We start from the raw sequence: 21,537 nt of genomic DNA on the forward strand, positions 1-21,537 counted from the left end.
ACCATCAGAAACAGGTAGAAATATACACAGTACATCATTCAAGACTACTTGTACAGAGCTCATGATTCAACAACTCGGCCTAAATAATCTGGCGGCCGTTATGCATTTATTAGGTCTGTTCGGGAGGGAGACACATGTGATTGAAGATTGATTGATGAAATCATTATTCACACTCGATAGCAGTTCTTGGACTGTAGGGATCAATAAGTATTATAATGGATTGTAAACACACGTAAAGTTACTATACAGGGTGAATCTTAAATAGGGATTTTTCTTATAACACGACATATATCTCAAAAAACTAAGCAAAATTTTTATGTGACATTTTCTCGAAATCCCAAAAACAACGGAAATATGCACGTACGAAAGTTATAATAAATAGGTAACTTTTAATTATTATTTACATGGATTTAGATGATTTCTTGGGCCGTCTTATTGTTAGAAAATTGTCGTTTAAAATTTAAAAAAAAAATATATATATATATATATATATATGTGCATATTTTGGTTGTTTCTTAGATTTTGAAAAAATGTTACATAAAGTTTTTGCTTAATTTTTTTAGATTTATGTCATGTTAAAAGGAACTCTGTACTTAGAAGTCACTCTGTATCCTAATGCCCCGGACAAGCATGTTATTTCACTGAAATAGGGGTTGAAAATTCCCACCTTCAAAGTTTGATTGTAATTGTTGATGTTGTGGACGAGCTTTTACAATACGTCATGATAATTAAAGTTTTTACACTGGGAAAATAGTTCCAACAAAAAAAAAACGAAGTCCCTGTCTGAAAAAAAACTAGAGACTTGACACCTTTTATCCTGGTTAGTGTTTGTTATTGGATATGAGCAAAATAATTGAAATTTTTATATTTTTATATGAGGAATCTGTGGTTGTGTACCCTTAATTATGGTCGTACGTCTTATGCACCCTATAGAAGACGTAAATTCTCATAGTAACGTCCATTCCTACTTCGCAGCTGTGAATTCTATCCTAATCCTAATATGCCCAAAAAGGGGCCAAAACCGTAAAAAGCATTGCTGCACAAAAGTATCCGTTTCTTCTAGATGATTGATCCATTGCAATAAAAGATGAATGTCAATAGAGCCCAGATTCTATTCGTCATTATAAATTAGTGCTCGCTATCTGGTCTCAAAATTCGATATTAATGCTACTTACTTAACCGTAGTCAACTGTGCATTAAATATGCCGAAGCATAGCAGCCATTTAGTCTTAAATTAATTGCGAATTTTAAAGAATCAATTAAAAGCCTTAATTCCATCAGATAATAATTGATTTATCTCTAGGAATCTAGGAGATAGGGTCTAAGAATTCCAAACAGCTCCAAGCTCCAATCAATATCTGGCTGAATTGGTAGATATCATGTGTTTGACCATATAAAACTACAATATAAAAAGGACTTACCTATATTTAAATATCTTGGTAACACTTTGCAAGCAACTAAAACAAATTAAAAAGACATAAGAAACTGTTATAAAAGTCGAAGAAACAGGAAATAAATGAGGAATGTGGGAAAACGTTTTGGTTGTTCTTATGGACTCAATTACTTCCTAAGTGAAGATAGATGGCGCTACGAAGATTATGATGATGAGTCACGAAGAACAACCTGTGAGAGTGACAATACAAATTTTGGCGATGTTCATTTGTCAAAAAATGTTATTGGTCAATTTCATTTGATAAAAATATGATTCTTATTCTTACATGTTCATGGCGGCCTCCTGTTCAAAAAATAGGATCACTATTAATGGAACACGTGCAATTATTTGCTACCCCAGTACTTCCGGATCGGTGTTGCGCACATTTCTGACAGTCCAAAATCGATTTTTTTCTCTGTTGAACAGACCTGAATATTTATCTATTAGACTGTGGAAACGTCAAATTTATCTTAATCAAACAATGTAAATGTGTCATATATCGGTCTCAGCCTCCTTGATGGATATTACTTTGAACATTGCGAGGTTCATGGCCAAAACTATAACGTGGCAACGCCGCCTCGAGCCCTTGCGCACATGGCTGCTGAACCACGCCGGATCGCCTGCCTGCCGGCCTGTCTCCCGAAAAATAATCAGTTAGTTCCAAGCGAGCATTTCGTTTGCTGGCTTCAACAAATCGCCAATATTATATTGAATAGGAACCCTTTTAGTATATAATACAATACTTTTGCTAATTAAGTAGATTCAATAATAATAATATATTTTTGTACCGGTGACACGCGCGTATCTTAATTCTTATAACGTCGCTTTTTATGTTGCCTGCTACGATCGATCACCATCGGCGGACTGAACTACTCGTTTTAAGTAGAACTCCAGTGTTACACAAATTATTAGAAACAACCCCCGAACTATTTTAAAAGGTATATGAGTGTCTGTTCCCATCAAACGACGACAATCATTCGCTAATTTTAAACGTTTAAAAAACATAATCTCCAAGACAGGAGTAACCTAACCTCAAAATGCCCGCGAGTTTATTTCCTGAAATGGAGAGGTCGAGCGGCATTGGAGACGAAAGGGCCCTCCAACTGGCTCTAGAACTCTCCATGTTGGGATTCAGCGAACCTTTGAATTCCGTTGCCGAGCCGGACCCCGCGACTGATCTCGGTTCCTTCGTCAACCCATTGGGGAACCCTTTGGACGAAGTCCGATCCAAGAAGTCGCAAAACATGACCGAATGCGTACCGGTACCAAGCTCCGAACACGTGGCTGAAATTGTAGGAAGACAAGGTAAGTCAAATATTCAATTAATAGTTACATTATCTTCCTAATATGATCTGTCTTTGCTTTTTTAAATGAATTTTTATCTAACTTTTTTGCGGTTGTTTATTACTGTCTCCCAAAAAGACTGAATTTAATGTCCCCTAGAATAATTGAAAATAAGGCATTTATTATGGAAACTTTCAAAATTTTAATATTCATATTTTCACACCGTTAATAGATTAAGTAGGTACTTACCTATTTGTGTAAGGCCATATTATGTTTACGACAGTACATTAAAAATTTGGCTGTCCAGGTGTCCAGGTTTAAATATATATTATGAAGTAAATAATTATAATATAGTATTTTCTCAATTGGTCTCTAAGGGCTAAATTATTAATGTATTGTTACCATTAACTGTAAGTTAATTTTGATAAAAACGTTGAAATAGAGACTTAGTATTGATCAGATTCTTAGTTTTTAGGGAAATTAGTTTCTTGTTACAGTTAACAACACTAATAATTTGGTGCTAATGGCCAAGTGGCTGTTAACTAAATTTGCTAATCCAAAAATAATAATTTCAACATTATGGTAGTTTCTACAGAATTTGACTAACACCAAAGCTGAGATTAAGGCTCTATTTCAATTCACCATTTGGTATGGAAATTAGCATGCAGTTACAATTAGCAGCATATTAATAAGTGGGCCCAAAGGGTAAAATTATTAATATCCTGTTAATTTGCATGGCTGTTAACTGCTAGCTATTTTCCATAGATATGTCGAAATAGTGCCTGTGTGTATTGGCCAAAGATGTGGTTTTGGGAGTGAAACAGCACATTAATAATTTTGCCTTTAACTTTTAACTAACTTGAATGAAAAATTGCCTTAAATAGGTACACCTATCCAGAAGCTTGAGTTCAATAATGAAAATGACACGGTACATAACATGATTTATTATACCTAGTAGACTAGCAGTTATTTACTTACAATCAGACTTTTTAATGGCTAATAGAAATTTAAGTATACAGAGCGTTACTAAAATGTTTCGACACACTTTGAGAGTTGATAGAGCTTGTCAAATGAGGGGTGGTACCCAGGGGTACCAGAGAGGGGACTTACCTATTTTCTAAAATAGTTTGAAAGAGTATATTCCCTTTGCGAAACGAAGACCATGCAATGTGATCGTAAATTTTCATTAATAATATTTAAAAGTTTTAAATATCACTGAATTTGGATCTAAAATTGTGGAAAGATAGTATAGTTGACAAAAATAGGCAGACGCTATTTAGTGTGTAAATGTCTAATGTGGCAAATTGTATGTTTCGTTGATGTACGGATTTTCCCTGTTAGAATAACATTATCTAATAAAGTATTAATATTATAAAATTACAAGATTAAAATATTACAATGTCGCTCGTTTTTGTGGCTTGTAAGGTGTAAATGTCTATATAATGTTTACTTCAGTAGTATGTATTACCAATATAAATGAGTAAAAGGTGTTGAAATATTCCTTATTTCTATACTGTTTTGACGTCATAGCACGACGGTATAGTGCTGTTTTAAACCAAATTTTAATAGCACTTCAGTACAAAAAAGTGCTCTTATATTGTCAAGATTCGATGGTATTAAAATTGACCACCATAAATAAATAGGTGGCTCAGTAGGTATGTCTCTATACGCTTATTCTACAAGGTTATAAAATAAAGATAAGTTGATTCGTGGAACCCATGCGTTAAAATTAAGATTTCCATGTCGATTTCTTTGTTTACTTTGTTTACTTGTAAAAATATTTCAAATATTACTATTTATACTCTCGACATAACCCCTTCACTTGCTCTCATGTGAGGAATGTTATTAGTAAGTAATATTCGTAATTCGTCACATGAACATGTAAACAATACTCGATACGAGGACTGATTGATTCTATGGGTATTTCATATTTCAAGCCTTTCTGAAAGAGTTCGTTAAAAAGGAAAAGCTGGATTAAGAATTTCCATTTTTCTCATGATATTTAGCATAATATGGAAAGCCTTGAAATTGTTATTTTTATCTTATAATAAGCCGATGCCGGGTACCCGTTATTTACAAAAACTTACCGCAATTCCTGAACAGTAATAATTATTGTGTTGTTCTTCAATTACTACTCAATTACACTAGGTTAGTGAGTATGTAAACACCCTAAAAATAAACATGTTATGTTACTCGCATGACCATGAACTCACTGAAGACGTTTTTAAAATACATCCATTATCGGTCATTTTTTCTGGAATCCCGATTTAGCAGTCTATAATTAGCACTATTTTCTCGTCACATTGACATTCTGCTATAATTATTACTATACTCCTTTATCGTGTGTTGTGAATAACGTTTTTTACCATGTCCTAAAGAATTCAGATTAGTCTTGAGTGTTGTCGGAGCACTGGTGAAGGAGGTCAGACGGGAATGATTGTTGTGTGTGACCCGTTCAAAAACCTCCTTCCTTCCTAAACAAATCAATTCGAATTAAAGCTAAATTGAAATGCAGCTCTCGGCTTAAACGGCGAGTAATAGGCGTGCACTTCCCACACGACATCCAGATGAAATTGTACATGTAAATACAGCCTAGTTAATTCAACAATAGAGCAGCTCGACAAGAGGAATTAATTCTTTGTGGCCGGTCGTACACGATTTGAGCATCAGTTCAAAATGGGCCCTACCTCGGTGGTCATTGGTCAGTTGCGAGACATTGAATACTGGCCTTTTACGAGCAATGAAAATCGAAGATTATGTTATAACCAGGACATAACAGGGGCTCCTAAGGCTGATCTACTGCCGGGACTTGACCTCGCCGTCGAGACTCTAGAAGATTCCCATGGAGGCAAAATTGCACCACGACTCTTTAGATTCCGCACTCTAGGCACTAATATATGGTCGTAAATTTATCCAGTACCGTGCGTAATTTACATAATAATCGACTTCAGTTAGTACTAGACGGGCAGTACTTTTATTTTTGTTGGCACCGAACGGCGACTACAGGTAGCTACCTAGCGGAAAGCACCTAGTCAGCCAATCAATCAAGACGTTGATAACTTCCTGTGCGGCTGGCGCGGCAGTACACTTTTAACATTCGATATCTTCAATGAATGCACAATTCAGTACTTGGTCGCTTCGAAAAAATCCTACGACAAAGGAGTTGCGTGTGAATGAAGCGGGACGCAGATCAAATTGCAGTACTCAGCTTAGGATTTCACCCGCATTTTGTCTAGTTGGGATACCACCCAAATGGAAGTTTCTGAAATTTTAGCACAATAACTCCTTGGTTGGTTCCTTGATGTGGCGTTGCAAACTAAATGAAGCGGAACGAAATTTTAGGCTTTTAGAGGGTACCAAGTTTTAGTAATGTTGTCTAAGGATTGCAACCCATCCCAGTTCAAATTCAGATCTTTAGTAAATTTGCTCGTGCTTTTCCAAAGTTGATTTATTCATATTATTATGGACTGATTGTGACTCATATTTTGATAAGCAGTTTATCTCTCACTTTGATCATTTGGCTGCTGGTATACTACGAGATAGGTCGTCATGTATTATCCATAATTTCAAACATTATATGAGATAATTCGAAGTCATAAAAATTTTTGGCTGTTGGATCACTAGATAGTGTTTGGAAACAGAGGTTTGAGCTTATTCATCAATCCAATATTTAAGAGTGTATCCAATTCATGATCTTTAATTATTATATGAACACCCCCATGATTTCCTCAAGGATCTTCTACTACTGTGTCTATCTACACACCGGAATATCTATATTTTCCAAGATTTCCAAGTTTTTAGTTATCGAGTTTTCCATTCCATCAAGACGTCCATTTGTCTTGACCTTCTTTATCTGGCAACTCGTTTTCACTTACAAGGATTGTATTGTCGACATATCTTAAATCGCATCTTAACACACCTTTTGCTTTAATGCCCGGATGTTGCTTTTCCTAACATCTTCCGATTTTCTCACATTTCTATACGAACCTCAATAATATTATGGGGGTGGGTTCTTGGGGTGTTGCCCATTGTGACATGAGAGACAGATCTTTCAAAGCCTTTTAATTGCAGACCTTTCGCTGCTTGTTGCCATCTTTGTTTGTAAACTTTTTATAAGTAACTTGTTGAGTAATTAATTATGAAAGACTTGCAAAATGTTTTTTCAAAAATACTTAAATTTTCTCCCCAATATCACTTCGGCACCCTTATGTTTAATAAGTATAACGAGATATTTTCAAATCTGCCGCTCTTTATTTTGAACACAGTATATATATCTTGTGAAATGTTTTTTGTCTCCCTTGACCCTTTTCTTATTGACCAGTTTTCCCGAGCCATTACCAAAAACAAAACGAGTATAGTAATGACCAAAATTATTGTAACGAGGGTGTGAAATAAGTCGTGGAACGCTAAGCTTCAGAATAATTGTCGCTCGTGGAACGCCAAGTTCCAGAATAATTGACGATTTTATGGGTTTAGGGTATATAAGGTATAGCGTCGGTGAGGAAGCTGAAACCGAAGAAGTGAATTGGCAATTACAAGAACCCAATTTACATCCCCGGGAAGGCAAAAACGACCATAACGAGAACGTTCGAGTAATAAAATCTGGGTTCTCCGGTCCCACACATGACGAAGTTGGCGGCCCCCTGAAAGCAACACCATCTGTCGACGGCTTTTTTATGATTCCTTCCGATGCAGCAAGCAAAATGCACCCAGACAGTCAAAATAAAACGAAAACCTCCTCTCCAATGGGTTTATGTTATTCAAGGAATTCTAGTCGGAGAAGGTCCAGTCGATGGCGATGACCCAGACAAAGGAGCAGACAATGGGCAGATTTTTAGATCGATTCCGAGGTCTTTTATTGGCGATCGCGAATACCCCTTTTTTTGCTCATTGGGTTCGGAAATTATACCTTTTGATAATGTATCTCTTTATGATGTTTAAAAGATCATATCATTAAGTAATTACGACCACAGATTTTTGAAATGGGTTTGTGTCTGATTCAAGGTGAGGCAGATTTCTACAACCAAAATAGAAGTGACTATTGTTACCACAGTTTTTCAAGTCGTGTGACTTACATTTTAGTACATGTTATTAAATCCAAACGTCAGGTAAGGGAATAGAAGAATCCCCAAGCAATATATCAAGAGAAGCGTTGCAATAAGATATATAGCAATACGATCCTGCAAACACTTTAAGAATAAGTAATAGACCAAAGCGGTTCCCACATCCCCTGAGAGTATTCACCCCTATTTTTAACAGCGGACGAAGGACCCACCCTAAAGTGCACAAGATGGGGAGGGTTGCGACCATTGCTGAGTGTTATTAGCCCTCAAAAACGCCGTCTTGCTAAACCAGACAAACTGCCTTTGACATTGCTGATTTATTACGAACACTAAAACACGCCTAGATTGCTTAGGTTCGGTTATAGTAAAGAAGACTTTCCACTGTATTCATAAACATAATAATAGCGTTTCATCGAGTAACGCCTCTTTTACGACCAAAAATCAGCGAAAAGTGTTCAATCAGGCTAAAAACAATTTCGAATATTACCGTTTATAGTTATAGCTTAATCCTCTGCTGGTATAATCAAGTCGTTTAATTGAAAACCCGACGGGCAGTGCTACGTAACATGCAATCGGTCGGGCCAATTTGCCGAAAATTGCAATAATACCCATTCCATTAAAGCTAGCACGTTATCATTGACCATTTTATAAGACATTGCCCGTCGTAAATTTGTGCACTTTTTTGCGGCTGTAACCAATCGGAAATTTGCATCAAGGCAACGCCACATCTCAGGATTCCAATGGATTTTAATCGACGGCGTCATATGATATGACAGGGCCTCAAAAGGCAAAACAAGACATTCTTCTCAGTTTTAAATACGCCCGCTTTTAATGCCGCGGCCACTAAACCTGTCTAGATTAAATCACATTGGAGAAGTGATAAATGACGATGCTGTTCAGCAGGAATGCCCTTCTTGCGTTAGGGTAGGTAGAGAATGAATAAGGCTAATTCAATTGTTGTCTTGTCTACTAGATCCTAGCAGGTTTTATGGTTCGAGAAACTAAGGACGCAGATAAAGACAGAGGCTCTGTTTTCCGGTGCTTGGAGAAGTTTATCAGCCTGAGTAAATTTCATAAGTAGTTAGTGTTTATGGGAGGCGACAAAAAAATGACACATGTGTTAATAGCGCTCGGCATATGCTGGTTCTGTTTACATTATAGTTTATACCATACCTAGGCAACGATGCATATTGTTTATTTATGCATGTTTGTTTTAAATGCAAAGGGGACAGCGAACTACGGTATGGAGCTCGTTTTTAGGCTTCTTGCTTATCTTATCTCCCGTTTTTATTCCTATCGACGAAAATAATTACATATTACATTGCAATTGTATGGTCACGAAATTCAACATTATTACTGGATGCATTAAATTTATTATTTACTCATAAACGTATACTCCAAATAATAAAATTATGTCATTAAGTAGACTAATAATTAATTAGCATCTGTTGCCTTTGTTCGGGGACCCATCAGATCTGGCCATTGTGTGCGGCTGAGCACCGTGCTGAATTTGACTTATTTGTCTGGCAGTTTTTCTACGAATTTCTATATCGCAATATTTTGCAATTGCATATAAGATTTCATTATGTTCATTAAGGTCTTTGGCTTTAAAAAAATGGTAAATAAGCAACTTGGTATATAATTACACATATCGTCATTTCGTCGTTTGAGGAATGATGTTGCAGTGTTCCTACAAACTAGGTACTGGATTTCACCAAACGCTCAGAAATAATGAAAGTGAAGTATTCATTGAAATTATGGGCTTGTTTGTCAGGTGTAGTAAATGGCACCTCATGTACATTCCTTAAGTAGGCGTAATTTTTGAGTTCATATTCTTAAGACATTTCTCCCATTTTTCAATTTATTTTTTTCACAATGGCTCTGTGTTAAAGTTGTCGATTTGCTTTTATTCATCATTTTTGCTCGAATAGCTTAATTTTTTCTTACATTTCAGAGCTCATTCCACACCCAAATTATTAATCCTTGAAACAATTATTCATACATTCTTTAATTTCATTATTATTAATTTTTCATTTCAGTGTTTTCCGTCAATTTTGCATAATTTTTTTCAGGATTATGTTTTAGCCCGACCGTACACCAAAGACATATTTTACAAAGACCAGTACAATCAAATGAGCACATGTGCACCAAAGAAATATTTATCTCTAGCACATTTATGTTTTTGGTGTGTTTGGTCTATGTTTCTACTACGTTTTTAAATACATATTTGGTTTGCGACCGGGCTTAGTGGTCCCAAATTTTTTGTGCTGATCGTTCATTTTGAGAGTCTTGGATTCTTTGTTTAATTTAAAAAATTTTCACGTGTTTTGTGTCAGCGGAAACATAGGTGATTTTACATAAATCTTCTGCGTGCCAGTAAAGGACCTTTTGCGTTTCTATGTTTATTTCAACTTTCTGCGTATCTGTGTTTATATTAATTTTTTGCAATAATTAAACGCTATGCTGGAACAACCACCAAATACGATTTTTATAGAGAGGTTTAAAATCCTACGTTTTTTATTATTTTAAGAAATAAATGATTTATAAATCTAATACTGACTATAGGCTTATATTATATGCTTCTACCCAATAATGTAAAATCGTTCCACAAAAAACCTGTATTAGCACAAATTGACGGTTAAACGTTGTTCCAGCATGGCATTCAATTTTAGACATAGAATGCTACCTCAGTCTAATTTCACACATTCATTTATGTATGACCGCCAGTAATGTCATGCTCAGAAACGAACATAGTTGGGACGACGATATATCATACGTTACTTCTTATTGTACCATGTGGTTAACGGAAAAGCAATTCATGAAAGATGTGCTGATGACACTGTGCTTCTGGCCGGTTATATAAACTGCCGTACGTTGTCTTTAAACATCGGTCGAAAGTTACTTAATATCCATGGCGGATGATAACTATTAACAGAAGGGTTCGAAAAGAATTCCAATCATGTTGATTTGAATTCGGGCTTAAATATTATAGTGGACGTTAACAAAGCTAAAACCCCAGCTACGAAAATGTCAAGAAAATAGAAAGGCGATGATCTAACGAACGATCTGTTCCAAAGTCGGGTCTTTGATATTACTCAGGGTCATAATATTCGGTTCAACGCGCCTGTACGAACCATAAAAATTCATGTTTTTCAATCGTCAGCCAGTCATGTTCTTTCTCTAAACCGAGAACACTGTGCGGATATACAAATGTTCAGTTTGATTACCTACTAGCTTCAATTTACCTAATTGAGAACGCTCGAAGTGGAAAACCAACACTTTGGTGGCAGCTGGTAGCGAGCGAACAATTTCACGCTGTTATGAAACCGAATCATTTTTTGATATAAACTTAAATGAAATATTAATCAAAAGTGGGTGTCCAAGCCATAAAAATCGCAAACCTAACTAGAACAATAATATCGCGCGTACCACTTGTAATTGCCGCAATACTGCCGCTGATGGTCAACGCCTAGTACTGCCAATTGCACCTATTATGAAATTTGCTATATGACAATCTAAGGAAATAATTTACATACATGGTCAATGGAAAATGTGCCTTTTATTCGAACTGGCAGCGAAAGTTACAGTATGTCAGATATTTCTATATGCCGCGATTTATGCATTATTATTCTGCGTATATACGAAAAAACTTCCCATATTAATAATACATGTTTGGGAATTAAAAGTCAGCTGATGAAACCGGAGAAAAATGTCAATGGTAAAAATTATAAATGCGATTGACCCCATATTATGTTGTGTCGACCCAATCGTTTAAATTTAAATGTTTACCTTGGAAATATGCAAATTTTGGACAATGTTGATCATCTGAATATTCCAATTGATTAACGATTGATCATATAAATAGACTATCATGTACTGGGCTTGATATGTCATAGTTTCAATTAAATATTTTTAGTTTTGATTTTAATTTCTATGTTCCATATTTATGGATAATGGTACCAACTAGTCTAGTCTCATCATTTGAGTCTGTTAATGTAACGAGACTAACTTTAGGCTACACCCTTATCTCAAGGTTAGCTTTAAGGGCGTATTGCATATTGTGTGGCTCTAAATTGTACCCCACCTTCCCCCTCTCCATCTGTTAACTTTTTAACATTTTTTTAAAATTGAAAAACAGCATTACATAGGGCAAAAAATACTCTCTTTTAACGTTTGTTAATTTTTTAAATCTTACTTACATCACTGGTAGCGCAAAATGGTCGATTTTTTAAAATTAAAACATGAGTCAAATGACATCTCAAATTAAAGGTCTTTTAAAGCTACATTCAATACTGTATTGTGATTCAAAATCTATCAATCAGTTTTGATAAAAATAGGTATAAATTTGGTAAAAAATGCAATACAAACTCATTTAAATAGTACGTAAACAATGAAAAAACTTGTTTGTTGATAGGAAATTTGTTTTCGATTTTGTGCTCACAAACAGTTTTTGATTATTTTTATTTATTAATTTTTTTTTAAAAAGACTTGTTTGTGAGCATAAAATGGAAAACAAACTAATTTCCTATCAACAAACACGTTTTTTTGTTATTTCCGTACTATTTAATTGAGTTTGTATTGTATTTTTCACCAAATTTATATCTGTTTTTTTCAAAAATTAATTGATAGATTTTGAATCGCAATGCATCATTGAGTGTAGTTTTAAAAGACCTTTAATTTGAGGTATCACTTAACCGATATTTCAATTTAAAAAAGGCCATTTTGCGCTACGGTGACATAAGCAACATTTAAAAAAATAATCAACATAGTATTTTTAAATTTTATTATTATTAACATAGTTGCATGTTAATACTGCTATTAAATTGTTAAAAAGTAATAATTTGTTGAAAAGTTAACGAGTGGGCAATTTCGAGCTGATTGGTATATCATTCGCGCATATTCACACAATATCAAGAAAACCACTTCCTTTTCTCCACTGGTCGAGATTTGGACTTCGGCCAAGATGGGGGAAGAAATGGACCTTTTATTCGGCGTCTAGAAACTGAGTTTTTTTAGACTATTTCAGCAGTCTTCGCAATTTTCACTTGCTCGCTCACATTCGTTGGGAGAAAATCTTGAAGTTAAAAAAGATTCTTTTTTTCCAGCAGCTATAGGAAATATTGCAAACACGCTGATATTCAATCCAAGTTTCAAATTTTATCAAATCCAAATTTTCCCCTACGAATATGAGTGAGCAAGTGAAAACACCGAAAGTTCCTGAAATAATCCAAAGAGACTCCAAGTTCAGTAGTCCAAAAATACTGCTCCACATAGAGAAGAACTACTACAGAATCACATAATATGTGTTATTTCCTTGATCTCTTTTGCGTGTTTTGTTATCTCAGTCGACAATATTCTAACTCAAATGTGGGTCACTCGCACCTCCTTGAATCTGTGCATACTTGTGCGTTAAATCAACTTAAATTCCTTTAGTTTTTCATAAAAATCGTATTGATTTTATTATCTTAAGTCGGTTATTAATCAGTTGAAATATTTGTGAATTCTCGTCGGAATCAGTTAAAATTTGGTTTACATCTAAAGAATGTCGTATTTTTTTATTAAAAAAAAATTAATTTGATTTTTGTTGACTTCTAGAATGTTTGTTACTAACAAAGTCTCCTTTAAGATCATCATATGTTCTACTTTAGCTAATTTTATGTCGATTTTCCAAGGTAGTTTTATTATATATTTTATTTTTCATGTTTCATGATATTTCAATATGTTTCTTTGATGTTGGTTCAGGTTAGTCGAGGTGAGCGTGTTAACTTTTGTCGATTCCTTAGAAGTTATTGTTTTTTTATATCAAGGCTCTAAGACTACACCCTACTGTTCAGAGACACAGCTTAAAATGCTCAATAGGCCTTCATTCGTACGTTTTTTTGTAAGCTTTTTTCGAAAAATAAACATTTTTCTAAAAACTGATTTATAGAAAATATCAGTTTTTTTTCTATATTTTTGCAATAGATTTTTTCAAATATTTCAAGGTTTTTGGTTAACCTGGGAAAAGTGCTGAGGAAACAAAATATTTTTTTATACGAATGTTTCATTTTCATATTTCACTGAGCATTTGGCTCATATTCCAGAAACCCCAAAGAGCTGTTGAAGTGTTGAATGTCTTTAAATGTATTAACGAACTGTGACGATATGGAAATATCTCATCTCGCTTCGACATTTTTTTGAAGTTTCTATTTTCCTTTCTCCTTATTAAGTACCGTATTAAAAATAGCCCCATTCAGGAAACTTTGCCATCAATAAATGACTGACACGAAGCCCGAAGCCCACGTCTGCTACATAACAAAACTGTCAAGTTTCACGAAATCCATTAGCGAATTACTACTTTATTATTTTATCAAATGGGAACCTTACCTGAAATTCCATAGGCGTAGCGCGGGCACATGCCGAAGTGTATGTAGGAAGTGGATAATAACACAAGTTTGTGAAGCAAAAATGTCTTATTTGCACACTACCTATATATTTACAACACTCAGGAGATTTTATCGTTCGTTCCGCCAGATTCATTTGGGTTGGGAAATACAGGGCGAAATGTGTCACACGCGCCGATGCCGATAACCAGCAACGCCGTACATGTTTGTTGTTGGATAAAAATGTAATATCATTTATTTACGTTGGTAGTACGTGTTGGGTTTTGTAAATTGAGGCCTATTTGATCCCGTCAAAAAATGGAGATTTCTATTTTAAAGTAAGGACTGAACTATATTTCTTAACCTGGTTCCAAAGTGTACATACAGTCATTAAGGTCGACCGAAACGATGGGAGCATCTTTATGTAAAAACCCGGGCCAACGACTCTGCCATTCTCTCTTTGTTTTGTAGCTATTTAAATAGATTTCAACGTAGTTACCTATACAGAAAATACGTCAACGTACTCATATCCTCTTGAAAATGAACGCGTTTACTCCGCAATTATCAAGTTTTATATTGTTAGAAATGAGCAAACAAAATAAAGTTCTATAAAAGTGAGAAGTAAACGCGACCAAATCTGCGAAACGAAACGGCAAGTTGAAGTCGTTATTTTGCGGTCTATCTTCATCATGACCCAACAATCTAATAATTGTTTCACTTGAGGTCTTTGGTTCCTGTCAGGGTCGATTCAACGAGGTAATTAGCCTTCAAAAAATTAATTGTAACACATCATTCTCATTTGGCTTGTTTGCTCAAATTTGTCAGTTGAAACCTGATAATATTAAAGATCAAATTCCGAGAATATCTCTATAATTCGTCATTTATGGACAAAAAACTTTTAACTGATATTTAGTACGTCCAATACCTGTCAATATTTACTTTTTTGCATTTAATAAAAAGTGAAACCTGAAAATTAGATAACGTACGAGTCGTTCAATTTTTATTTGAATTATTTAATATTTGCTTTTTATCTGTTTGCGGTTAATCTTTTTTTATTCCAACAAGAATAATTAATTGCGTAACGTTTAAATAACACCAAATTTCCGCTAAGTTTAAGATAAAGGTACCTGAATGACTTAGGTAATATGAAAAATTATTGCGGTTAGGTTGCAAAAGTACGTACACAGGGCCAGGGCTCTCTGCATTCTTAAGGGGTTCTTCTCGAGTAATGATAACACTTTAACGAAGTTTGATTTGTAAACCATACCTAAATTTAAACGGGTAAACAATATCAGAGTAATGCGGTTTCGATCCGGAAATTCGTACAGTGATTGCGTAGTTTCGTAATTTGCGGCTGTGGAATAGATGAAAGATATTTTAAGAATACTTGTCGTTTCATTATTTTATATATCTTTAGCTCCCAAAAAGATGGTCTAGCAAATCTGTCAAATGTGGTGAAAAATATTTTTTTGCCTGTTTCTATATCTAAATTAGTCAACATGTGCCAAAAACAGCACGTCAACAATTTCGAAATTATATTACAAAGTTTCACATGGAGTTACCTCCGTTTTGAACTTTTTTCCTCTCCATCGTATCTCGATAAACAACGTTTAGGTATTTTCACAAATCCTTTGTAAGCTTCAAAAACTCTGAAGCAACTACAAAAAAAATCTCAAGAGTTCCTACAAACATAAAAAATCCAAATACCGAGCAAAAAAGTTCTCCTCAAAAGGCACAAAATACAATAAAAAATTAAACTTATGATATTTCTAATATGACGCGAAGCTAAAAAAATGCAAACTCAGAGAAGATAACTGTATTTGATTTATTATAATAAATTTAGTAACATAAATCTTTGTTGCACATTTTAAAAATTCTGCACTGAACAAATATCGCTGAAAACTCCCAAAAGCTCTTCTGCATATTATGAAGAAATCAAAGAGTCACTTTCGAGTCTATCCGGTTCATTCAGGAACCTCAAAACTTCCGGGGAAATAAAACATTGTTCGAAGAAATCCTTACTGCTAAGAGATGACAATGCGTATTTGTTGCCTTTATTATTCATTCAAATCTTACCCATTGGTACTGAAAAGTTTATTGACAAGGATGCTACCGGAAATGGGATTACAAGCTCATCATCCGACACGTTCGACCTTCAACCTTACCAAACGGGCACACATGTGCTCAAGGCAGAATACACAAGAACCCGAGATTTTTCTTGGAAACATCCTATTTACTCTTGTATTAACTTAAATAGTCGATAAAGTACAGACCTCGGTACCGACCATGTTTCTGTGATATATTTACACGTCTGATAAGCGTATTAATAAAAAAACTACTACAACTGGTTTATGAATGGGCTTTGTGCTAAACAAACAACTATATATGCAGACAAGACAATTTGCAACCGAAAAATTGAGGACACCTTAATCATTACGTACGAGCCGATGGTAATGCAATCTTTTTATGAAATAATCGAAGGTAATCCATTACTTAACTGGCCGAGTTGCAATGTTGATATCCTCAGCCTAAGGTCAGTATCGTGGACACGTAGGTAACCAAATATCCGATAATTTATTGGTGCCAGTGGAGTATTGCTTCAGAGGATTGCACAATGGTGCAAAGATTAACACGTGAACCCAGCCCGCCAAGGAATCAACGTTAGTTCACGTTCAAGGCCCTCTAGAGAATGTTATTAGACGCCGGGGGGCTCCGGTGCACACCCGTGAAGGTCTTTCGTTTCTTCACGGTGCGTTTCCCAAACGTAAGGCCTTCCTGCGCGCCTGATTTGGTTGCCATTGACCACCACCGGACGTACTTAACGTAATTGCGTAGTTTTCGTGTGCTTATAAAATTATCTACCATTGTTTACATATAAAACTAAATTAGCCGCCTAAAATAATTTAGTTTCAATTAACTGTGTTACACACCATTTAGAAATTCCTGTTATCAGTTGTGGTGCACGAGACGATAAATCGTTTCTATTTCGGTCGGTAAACTAGTAGTATACATTAATTATAACATATATGCTGTTCCAGCTTGAAAGTCCTGCGATGTCATGGAAATAGCTTTTTTTACCCATTTTGAACAAATGACATAGAGTGACAGCACCTAGCATATGCCTAAAAAATGTTTACTAAAATTTGACGTTTATCAGACTTTTAACCTCATGTGTCAAATTCGGCCACTGTCAGTGTCAGTTATTTATACGGGAGCAAAATAGTTTATTTTAATGACACCGCCCGACTTCATGTAAGTTGGAATTGCACGTATTTCTGACTCATTGTTTTATTTCTAACGTCTTCTCAAGGGGCTCGTAATTCGAATTACTTTATCGTATAAACCCCTAATAAATCGCTCATTTGGCACAATTTTGCCGAAGCGAATTGCGTTCCAGTTTAAAAGTTTTAGACACGCCGAAGCTGATTATGGCACCTCATAACGCATTCTATTCGGTATGTAAACAGGTAATACCTAATGCACCAAGCCGCCATTCACATTACCAAAACTCATTATCATAAAGGCCGGTATCCATTCATAATTTATACGGGGCAAGTCATCATCGCTGTGGGGAGAGGCCTTGACTTGTGAGGAGAAGTCTAGCACTTTCGACGATACTTTCTAGAGATGTGTCTGTGGACCAACGGACTGTAGAGATGGAGTTGCATTGTGGGAATCAATTTTTATTTTCAATCATTTTATTGTCTGTCTGGTTGAGCAGCTTAACGTAGATTAAGTGACTAATTTTTATTAGTTTGAATCGTTGTAAATTGGTCGATTACGTGCATTTCCGCTTTTATTCTAAGGAATAGACTTTTTTGCTAAATACGAATACATAAATGCAACGATTTTGAATATCACATGGTGCATCGTAGGCTAAAAGCTGTACTTACACTCATAAGCACCTACGATTTCGTCAACAGTAGTTGTTGATCAAAATTTACAATAATACAGGGCCTATCGGTATTGTTTTCTGAGGAAAACCCCTCGCAAATTCTTCAATTTTATTTATGTAATAAATGAATTCGTGGCATCATACGGAGTTGCTGATAAAAAATGAATTGTTTAACCCAAAATTGATATCTTAGTAACCAAACATATAGATAAAATCTTATTATTTTTGCATATTTTATCATCAAACTTAGTAAATTTGTCAATTAACCTACTTGATAATCCTGTATATATTTAAAAGTGTGCGTGTATTTGCCAAGTACTGTGTAGTTGGTGTTTTATAGGGAGTGAAAAAAAATGGAATTTGCCAATATTTATATATCTTTATACAGAATGTTTTTTACCGACTACTTTACACAGACCGTTTCTTTACTATGAAAGGGAAGTCAAATTATTTATTAACTAACATTATCTCAACGATATGCAAATTTTCTCAAATATACATATGTATAGCAATTTTTGCATTGCATTTTCTTGACCCCGTGTATTTCAGTTTGCATAGCTCAAAACCCATAAAATATGAATAATACATATAGAATGAATGCATGTAAAAACGTTTCAATCTTAATTTCGAAAACCCTGAGAGCGTTTTATGTAATCCCAGAATCGTTGTCGCTCTCTCCTTGGTCATGCATTTCCTTGCATTATTATATGTATACTTAATAGAGAAATCAGCACCTATATCATTTGCTGAATAAATGTTTATGGACAAATATGTGTGTAAACAAACCTCAAACCATCCCTATAGCGCCACGTGTTACTGTCGTCTGCTTGGCGTGCGGTTTGAAAGAACGAGTATTTTAAGCCTCAATCCGGGATTAGAGCGAAAATAAAAGACTCCACACAAAGATCTCGCGCTCCTTTTCATTTTAGTCTCATTAAACTCGACTTTTTGAATTCTACGACTGTAATCTTAGCGCAGGAGATATTCATTGTTGTTGACACACTTTTTTGCGATTTTTTTTTTATTCAACAAGACATTAGTGCTATAGTTGTGCAGATACTGTTAAGAATGCTTTCTTTATTATTATTTTTCTGAAGATTGCTAGAAACAACTCACTAATTGTCCCTCTCTCTTGAATGGATAAATTTGCTTAAATATTATACAGTGTGGAAGTTTTGGATGGAACAGTCCATATAACTAAGATGCCGAACATATGCGGCCAAAATCCTCAGACACGTCGATTTTTATTTTTTCTTGCGGTTTTTTTGATGATAAATTCATGCATACAGGGTAGTCCAAAAATCAAGTACGACCACCAACTTTGTTTTTTCAAATGGAAATACCTATTTTTTTATTTCATTTTTGAATTTTACGCAAAATTCTAAGTGTATTTCATGTATCATGTCCTACACCTAAATGCAACAGGTCTCGAGAAATTTACGATTGAACATCAAAAACTAAAACTTTTGATTTCTTTAAAAATTTCTTTGGTCCTGAAAGGGACCGATTTAACACGAAATAGCACACCCTCATTACCACGTTGATGTTAGGGCTTATTTAAATAACATTTTTCCTGAACGCTGGATTGGGAGACGAGAGGTAATTGAATGGACGGCACGATCACCTGACCTCACTCCTTTAGATACTTTTCTATAGGGTTATTTTAAGCGTAAGGTATATTTTAACCAACCAGCAACTATCGAAGCCTTAAAAGAAATAATCCGTAATGAAATAAGAACAATTATCCCAATGCTTCAAAATGTCAAACAGAAGTTCATTCATCGTCTTGCTTACTGTCAAGAAGTAAGTGGGATCCAATTTGAACATTTAATTTAATTGTTGGTTGTTGTTTTATTTTGTATTAAATCGGTCTTTTTCAGGACCAAAGAAATTTTAAAAGAAATCAAAAGTTTTAGTTTTTGATATGTTCAATCGTAAATTTCTCGAAACCTGTTGCGTTTAAGGATAGGAGATGGTATACGAAACACACTTAAAATTTTACGTAGAATCCAAAAATGAAATAAAAAATAGGTGTTTCCCTTTGAAAAACAAAGTTGGTGGTCGCATCTAATTTTTGGACTATCCTGTATACATGAATTTACCATTAAAAAAATAAATAAATAAATAAAAATCGACTTATCCGAGGATTTTGACCGTATATCTTCGGCATCTTAGTTATATGGACTGTCCCATCCAAAACGTCCACACGGTATAACGTTTTACTTTAGGTCAAAGTTGTACGTTACGCTTTATCTTTATCGAGATGGAGTCGACGGAATCAGGAAAATCTTTAACGTACTACCTACCACCTATCTCTTGGCAAATCGGGAATCGAAAGTAAACTTATTGATAAAACTGTAAACTATAGGAATTAATGACGGGTCCCTCCATGACCTGGGACAAGAGCGCTAAAAATAATAATGTGTAAAGTGGCCCATAAAGCTCGATATAATGATCGGTAAGCCGTTCATAAAACAAACAAGCCGCGATATTTGTGCTCTCTGTTAATATGACGGATCCATGGGCTCGTTTCTTTTTAAATACCATTGTAACCTAACTTCAATATGAAACGTAACCAAGCCAGGAGTTTCGTTACGCTCCTGATTTTTGTTACGCTCGATCCTGGTTTTTGTTAGGCTCGATTGGTTTTTGTTCCTCCACCGGAGAAGCGCGGCCCTTTTTGTGATCGGTTTCGAGGACAAGTGGCTTCTTGCCCCTATTTGGGAGCGGAAAGAACCCTCGGCCTATATAGAATTAATAATACGTAATAGCAAAAGCAGGTTCTGACTGGGACCCACAGACAGACAGCTGCGAAACAGACCTCGACGGCCCCGTCGCCATTGTAGACGTTCACATGGCACTCGGTTTTCCGGCCAGCTGCCGCAGATGATCGAAAGTCACACGGCCCTAGATCTGCTCTACCTGGCGGTAAACCTATATATCTCTATTTAGAGGTATATTTCTTATTTTCCTGCATAAAATGCGGGCAAGAATCTAAATTAAGTCAATTTAATTAAACTATTTGACGCTTTTTATAGTATAATCAAAAATTTTGCTTAAACTTTAAGATATTTATATATTTGGCTAATCAAGCGATTAATTTCAAAAATGTTTGGGCCTTCTTTTCTGGGACCACCTATCGCTAAATTAAGAGCGAAATAGTTGCCCGGGCGCCAACCCCGACCCATGCAGGTATCTGGGAACCAAATTTAGGTTGCCCGACCAAATAAACCAAAAACGCTGCCAGGTAAGCCTTTTAAAAAAGCCGAAACTTCTTCAGTGGCGTAGCACCGCGGTAAATCGACAATCAAGTACCGCCAATGTAACTTTTCGTTGATGCGCTAGTGGCGGTCATATTTAAGACCCTACGTTTTTTTTTCCTTTTTTTTTAGCCCGATCGGTTTCTAAACTTTTTTCTTAAGGTTACCAAAGGAACTGTTCGGACGAATCTGACTTGCAAATTAGAGGTTCGGCAAGGTACAAAATTAATGCAATCAAGTT

General features: G+C 35.3%; 1 protein-coding gene across 3 annotated transcripts in view; it reads left to right on the forward strand.

The window, feature by feature from the left end:
- The first annotated feature begins 2,100 nt into the window (after positions 1–2,100).
- LOC136415835 (RNA-binding protein MEX3B) overlaps positions 2,101–21,537 on the forward strand; it is a 42,199-nt gene continuing 22,762 nt past the window's right edge. Inside the window, exons 1-2 of one of the 3 annotated variants that reach the window (XM_066400683.1) lie at positions 2,101–2,370; positions 2,448–2,737. In XM_066400683.1, the coding sequence (XP_066256780.1) occupies positions 2,470–2,737 (268 nt within the window). In that variant the 5' untranslated portion in view covers positions 2,101–2,370; positions 2,448–2,469. Of the gene's footprint in view, positions 2,738–21,537 lie in introns of all 3 variants that reach the window. The other 2 variants (XM_066400684.1, XM_066400682.1) reach the window with 2 other exon arrangements.

Source organism: Euwallacea similis, chromosome 21 (assembly GCF_039881205.1).
Source record: "Euwallacea similis isolate ESF13 chromosome 21, ESF131.1, whole genome shotgun sequence".
NCBI lineage: Eukaryota > Metazoa > Arthropoda > Insecta > Coleoptera > Curculionidae > Euwallacea > Euwallacea similis.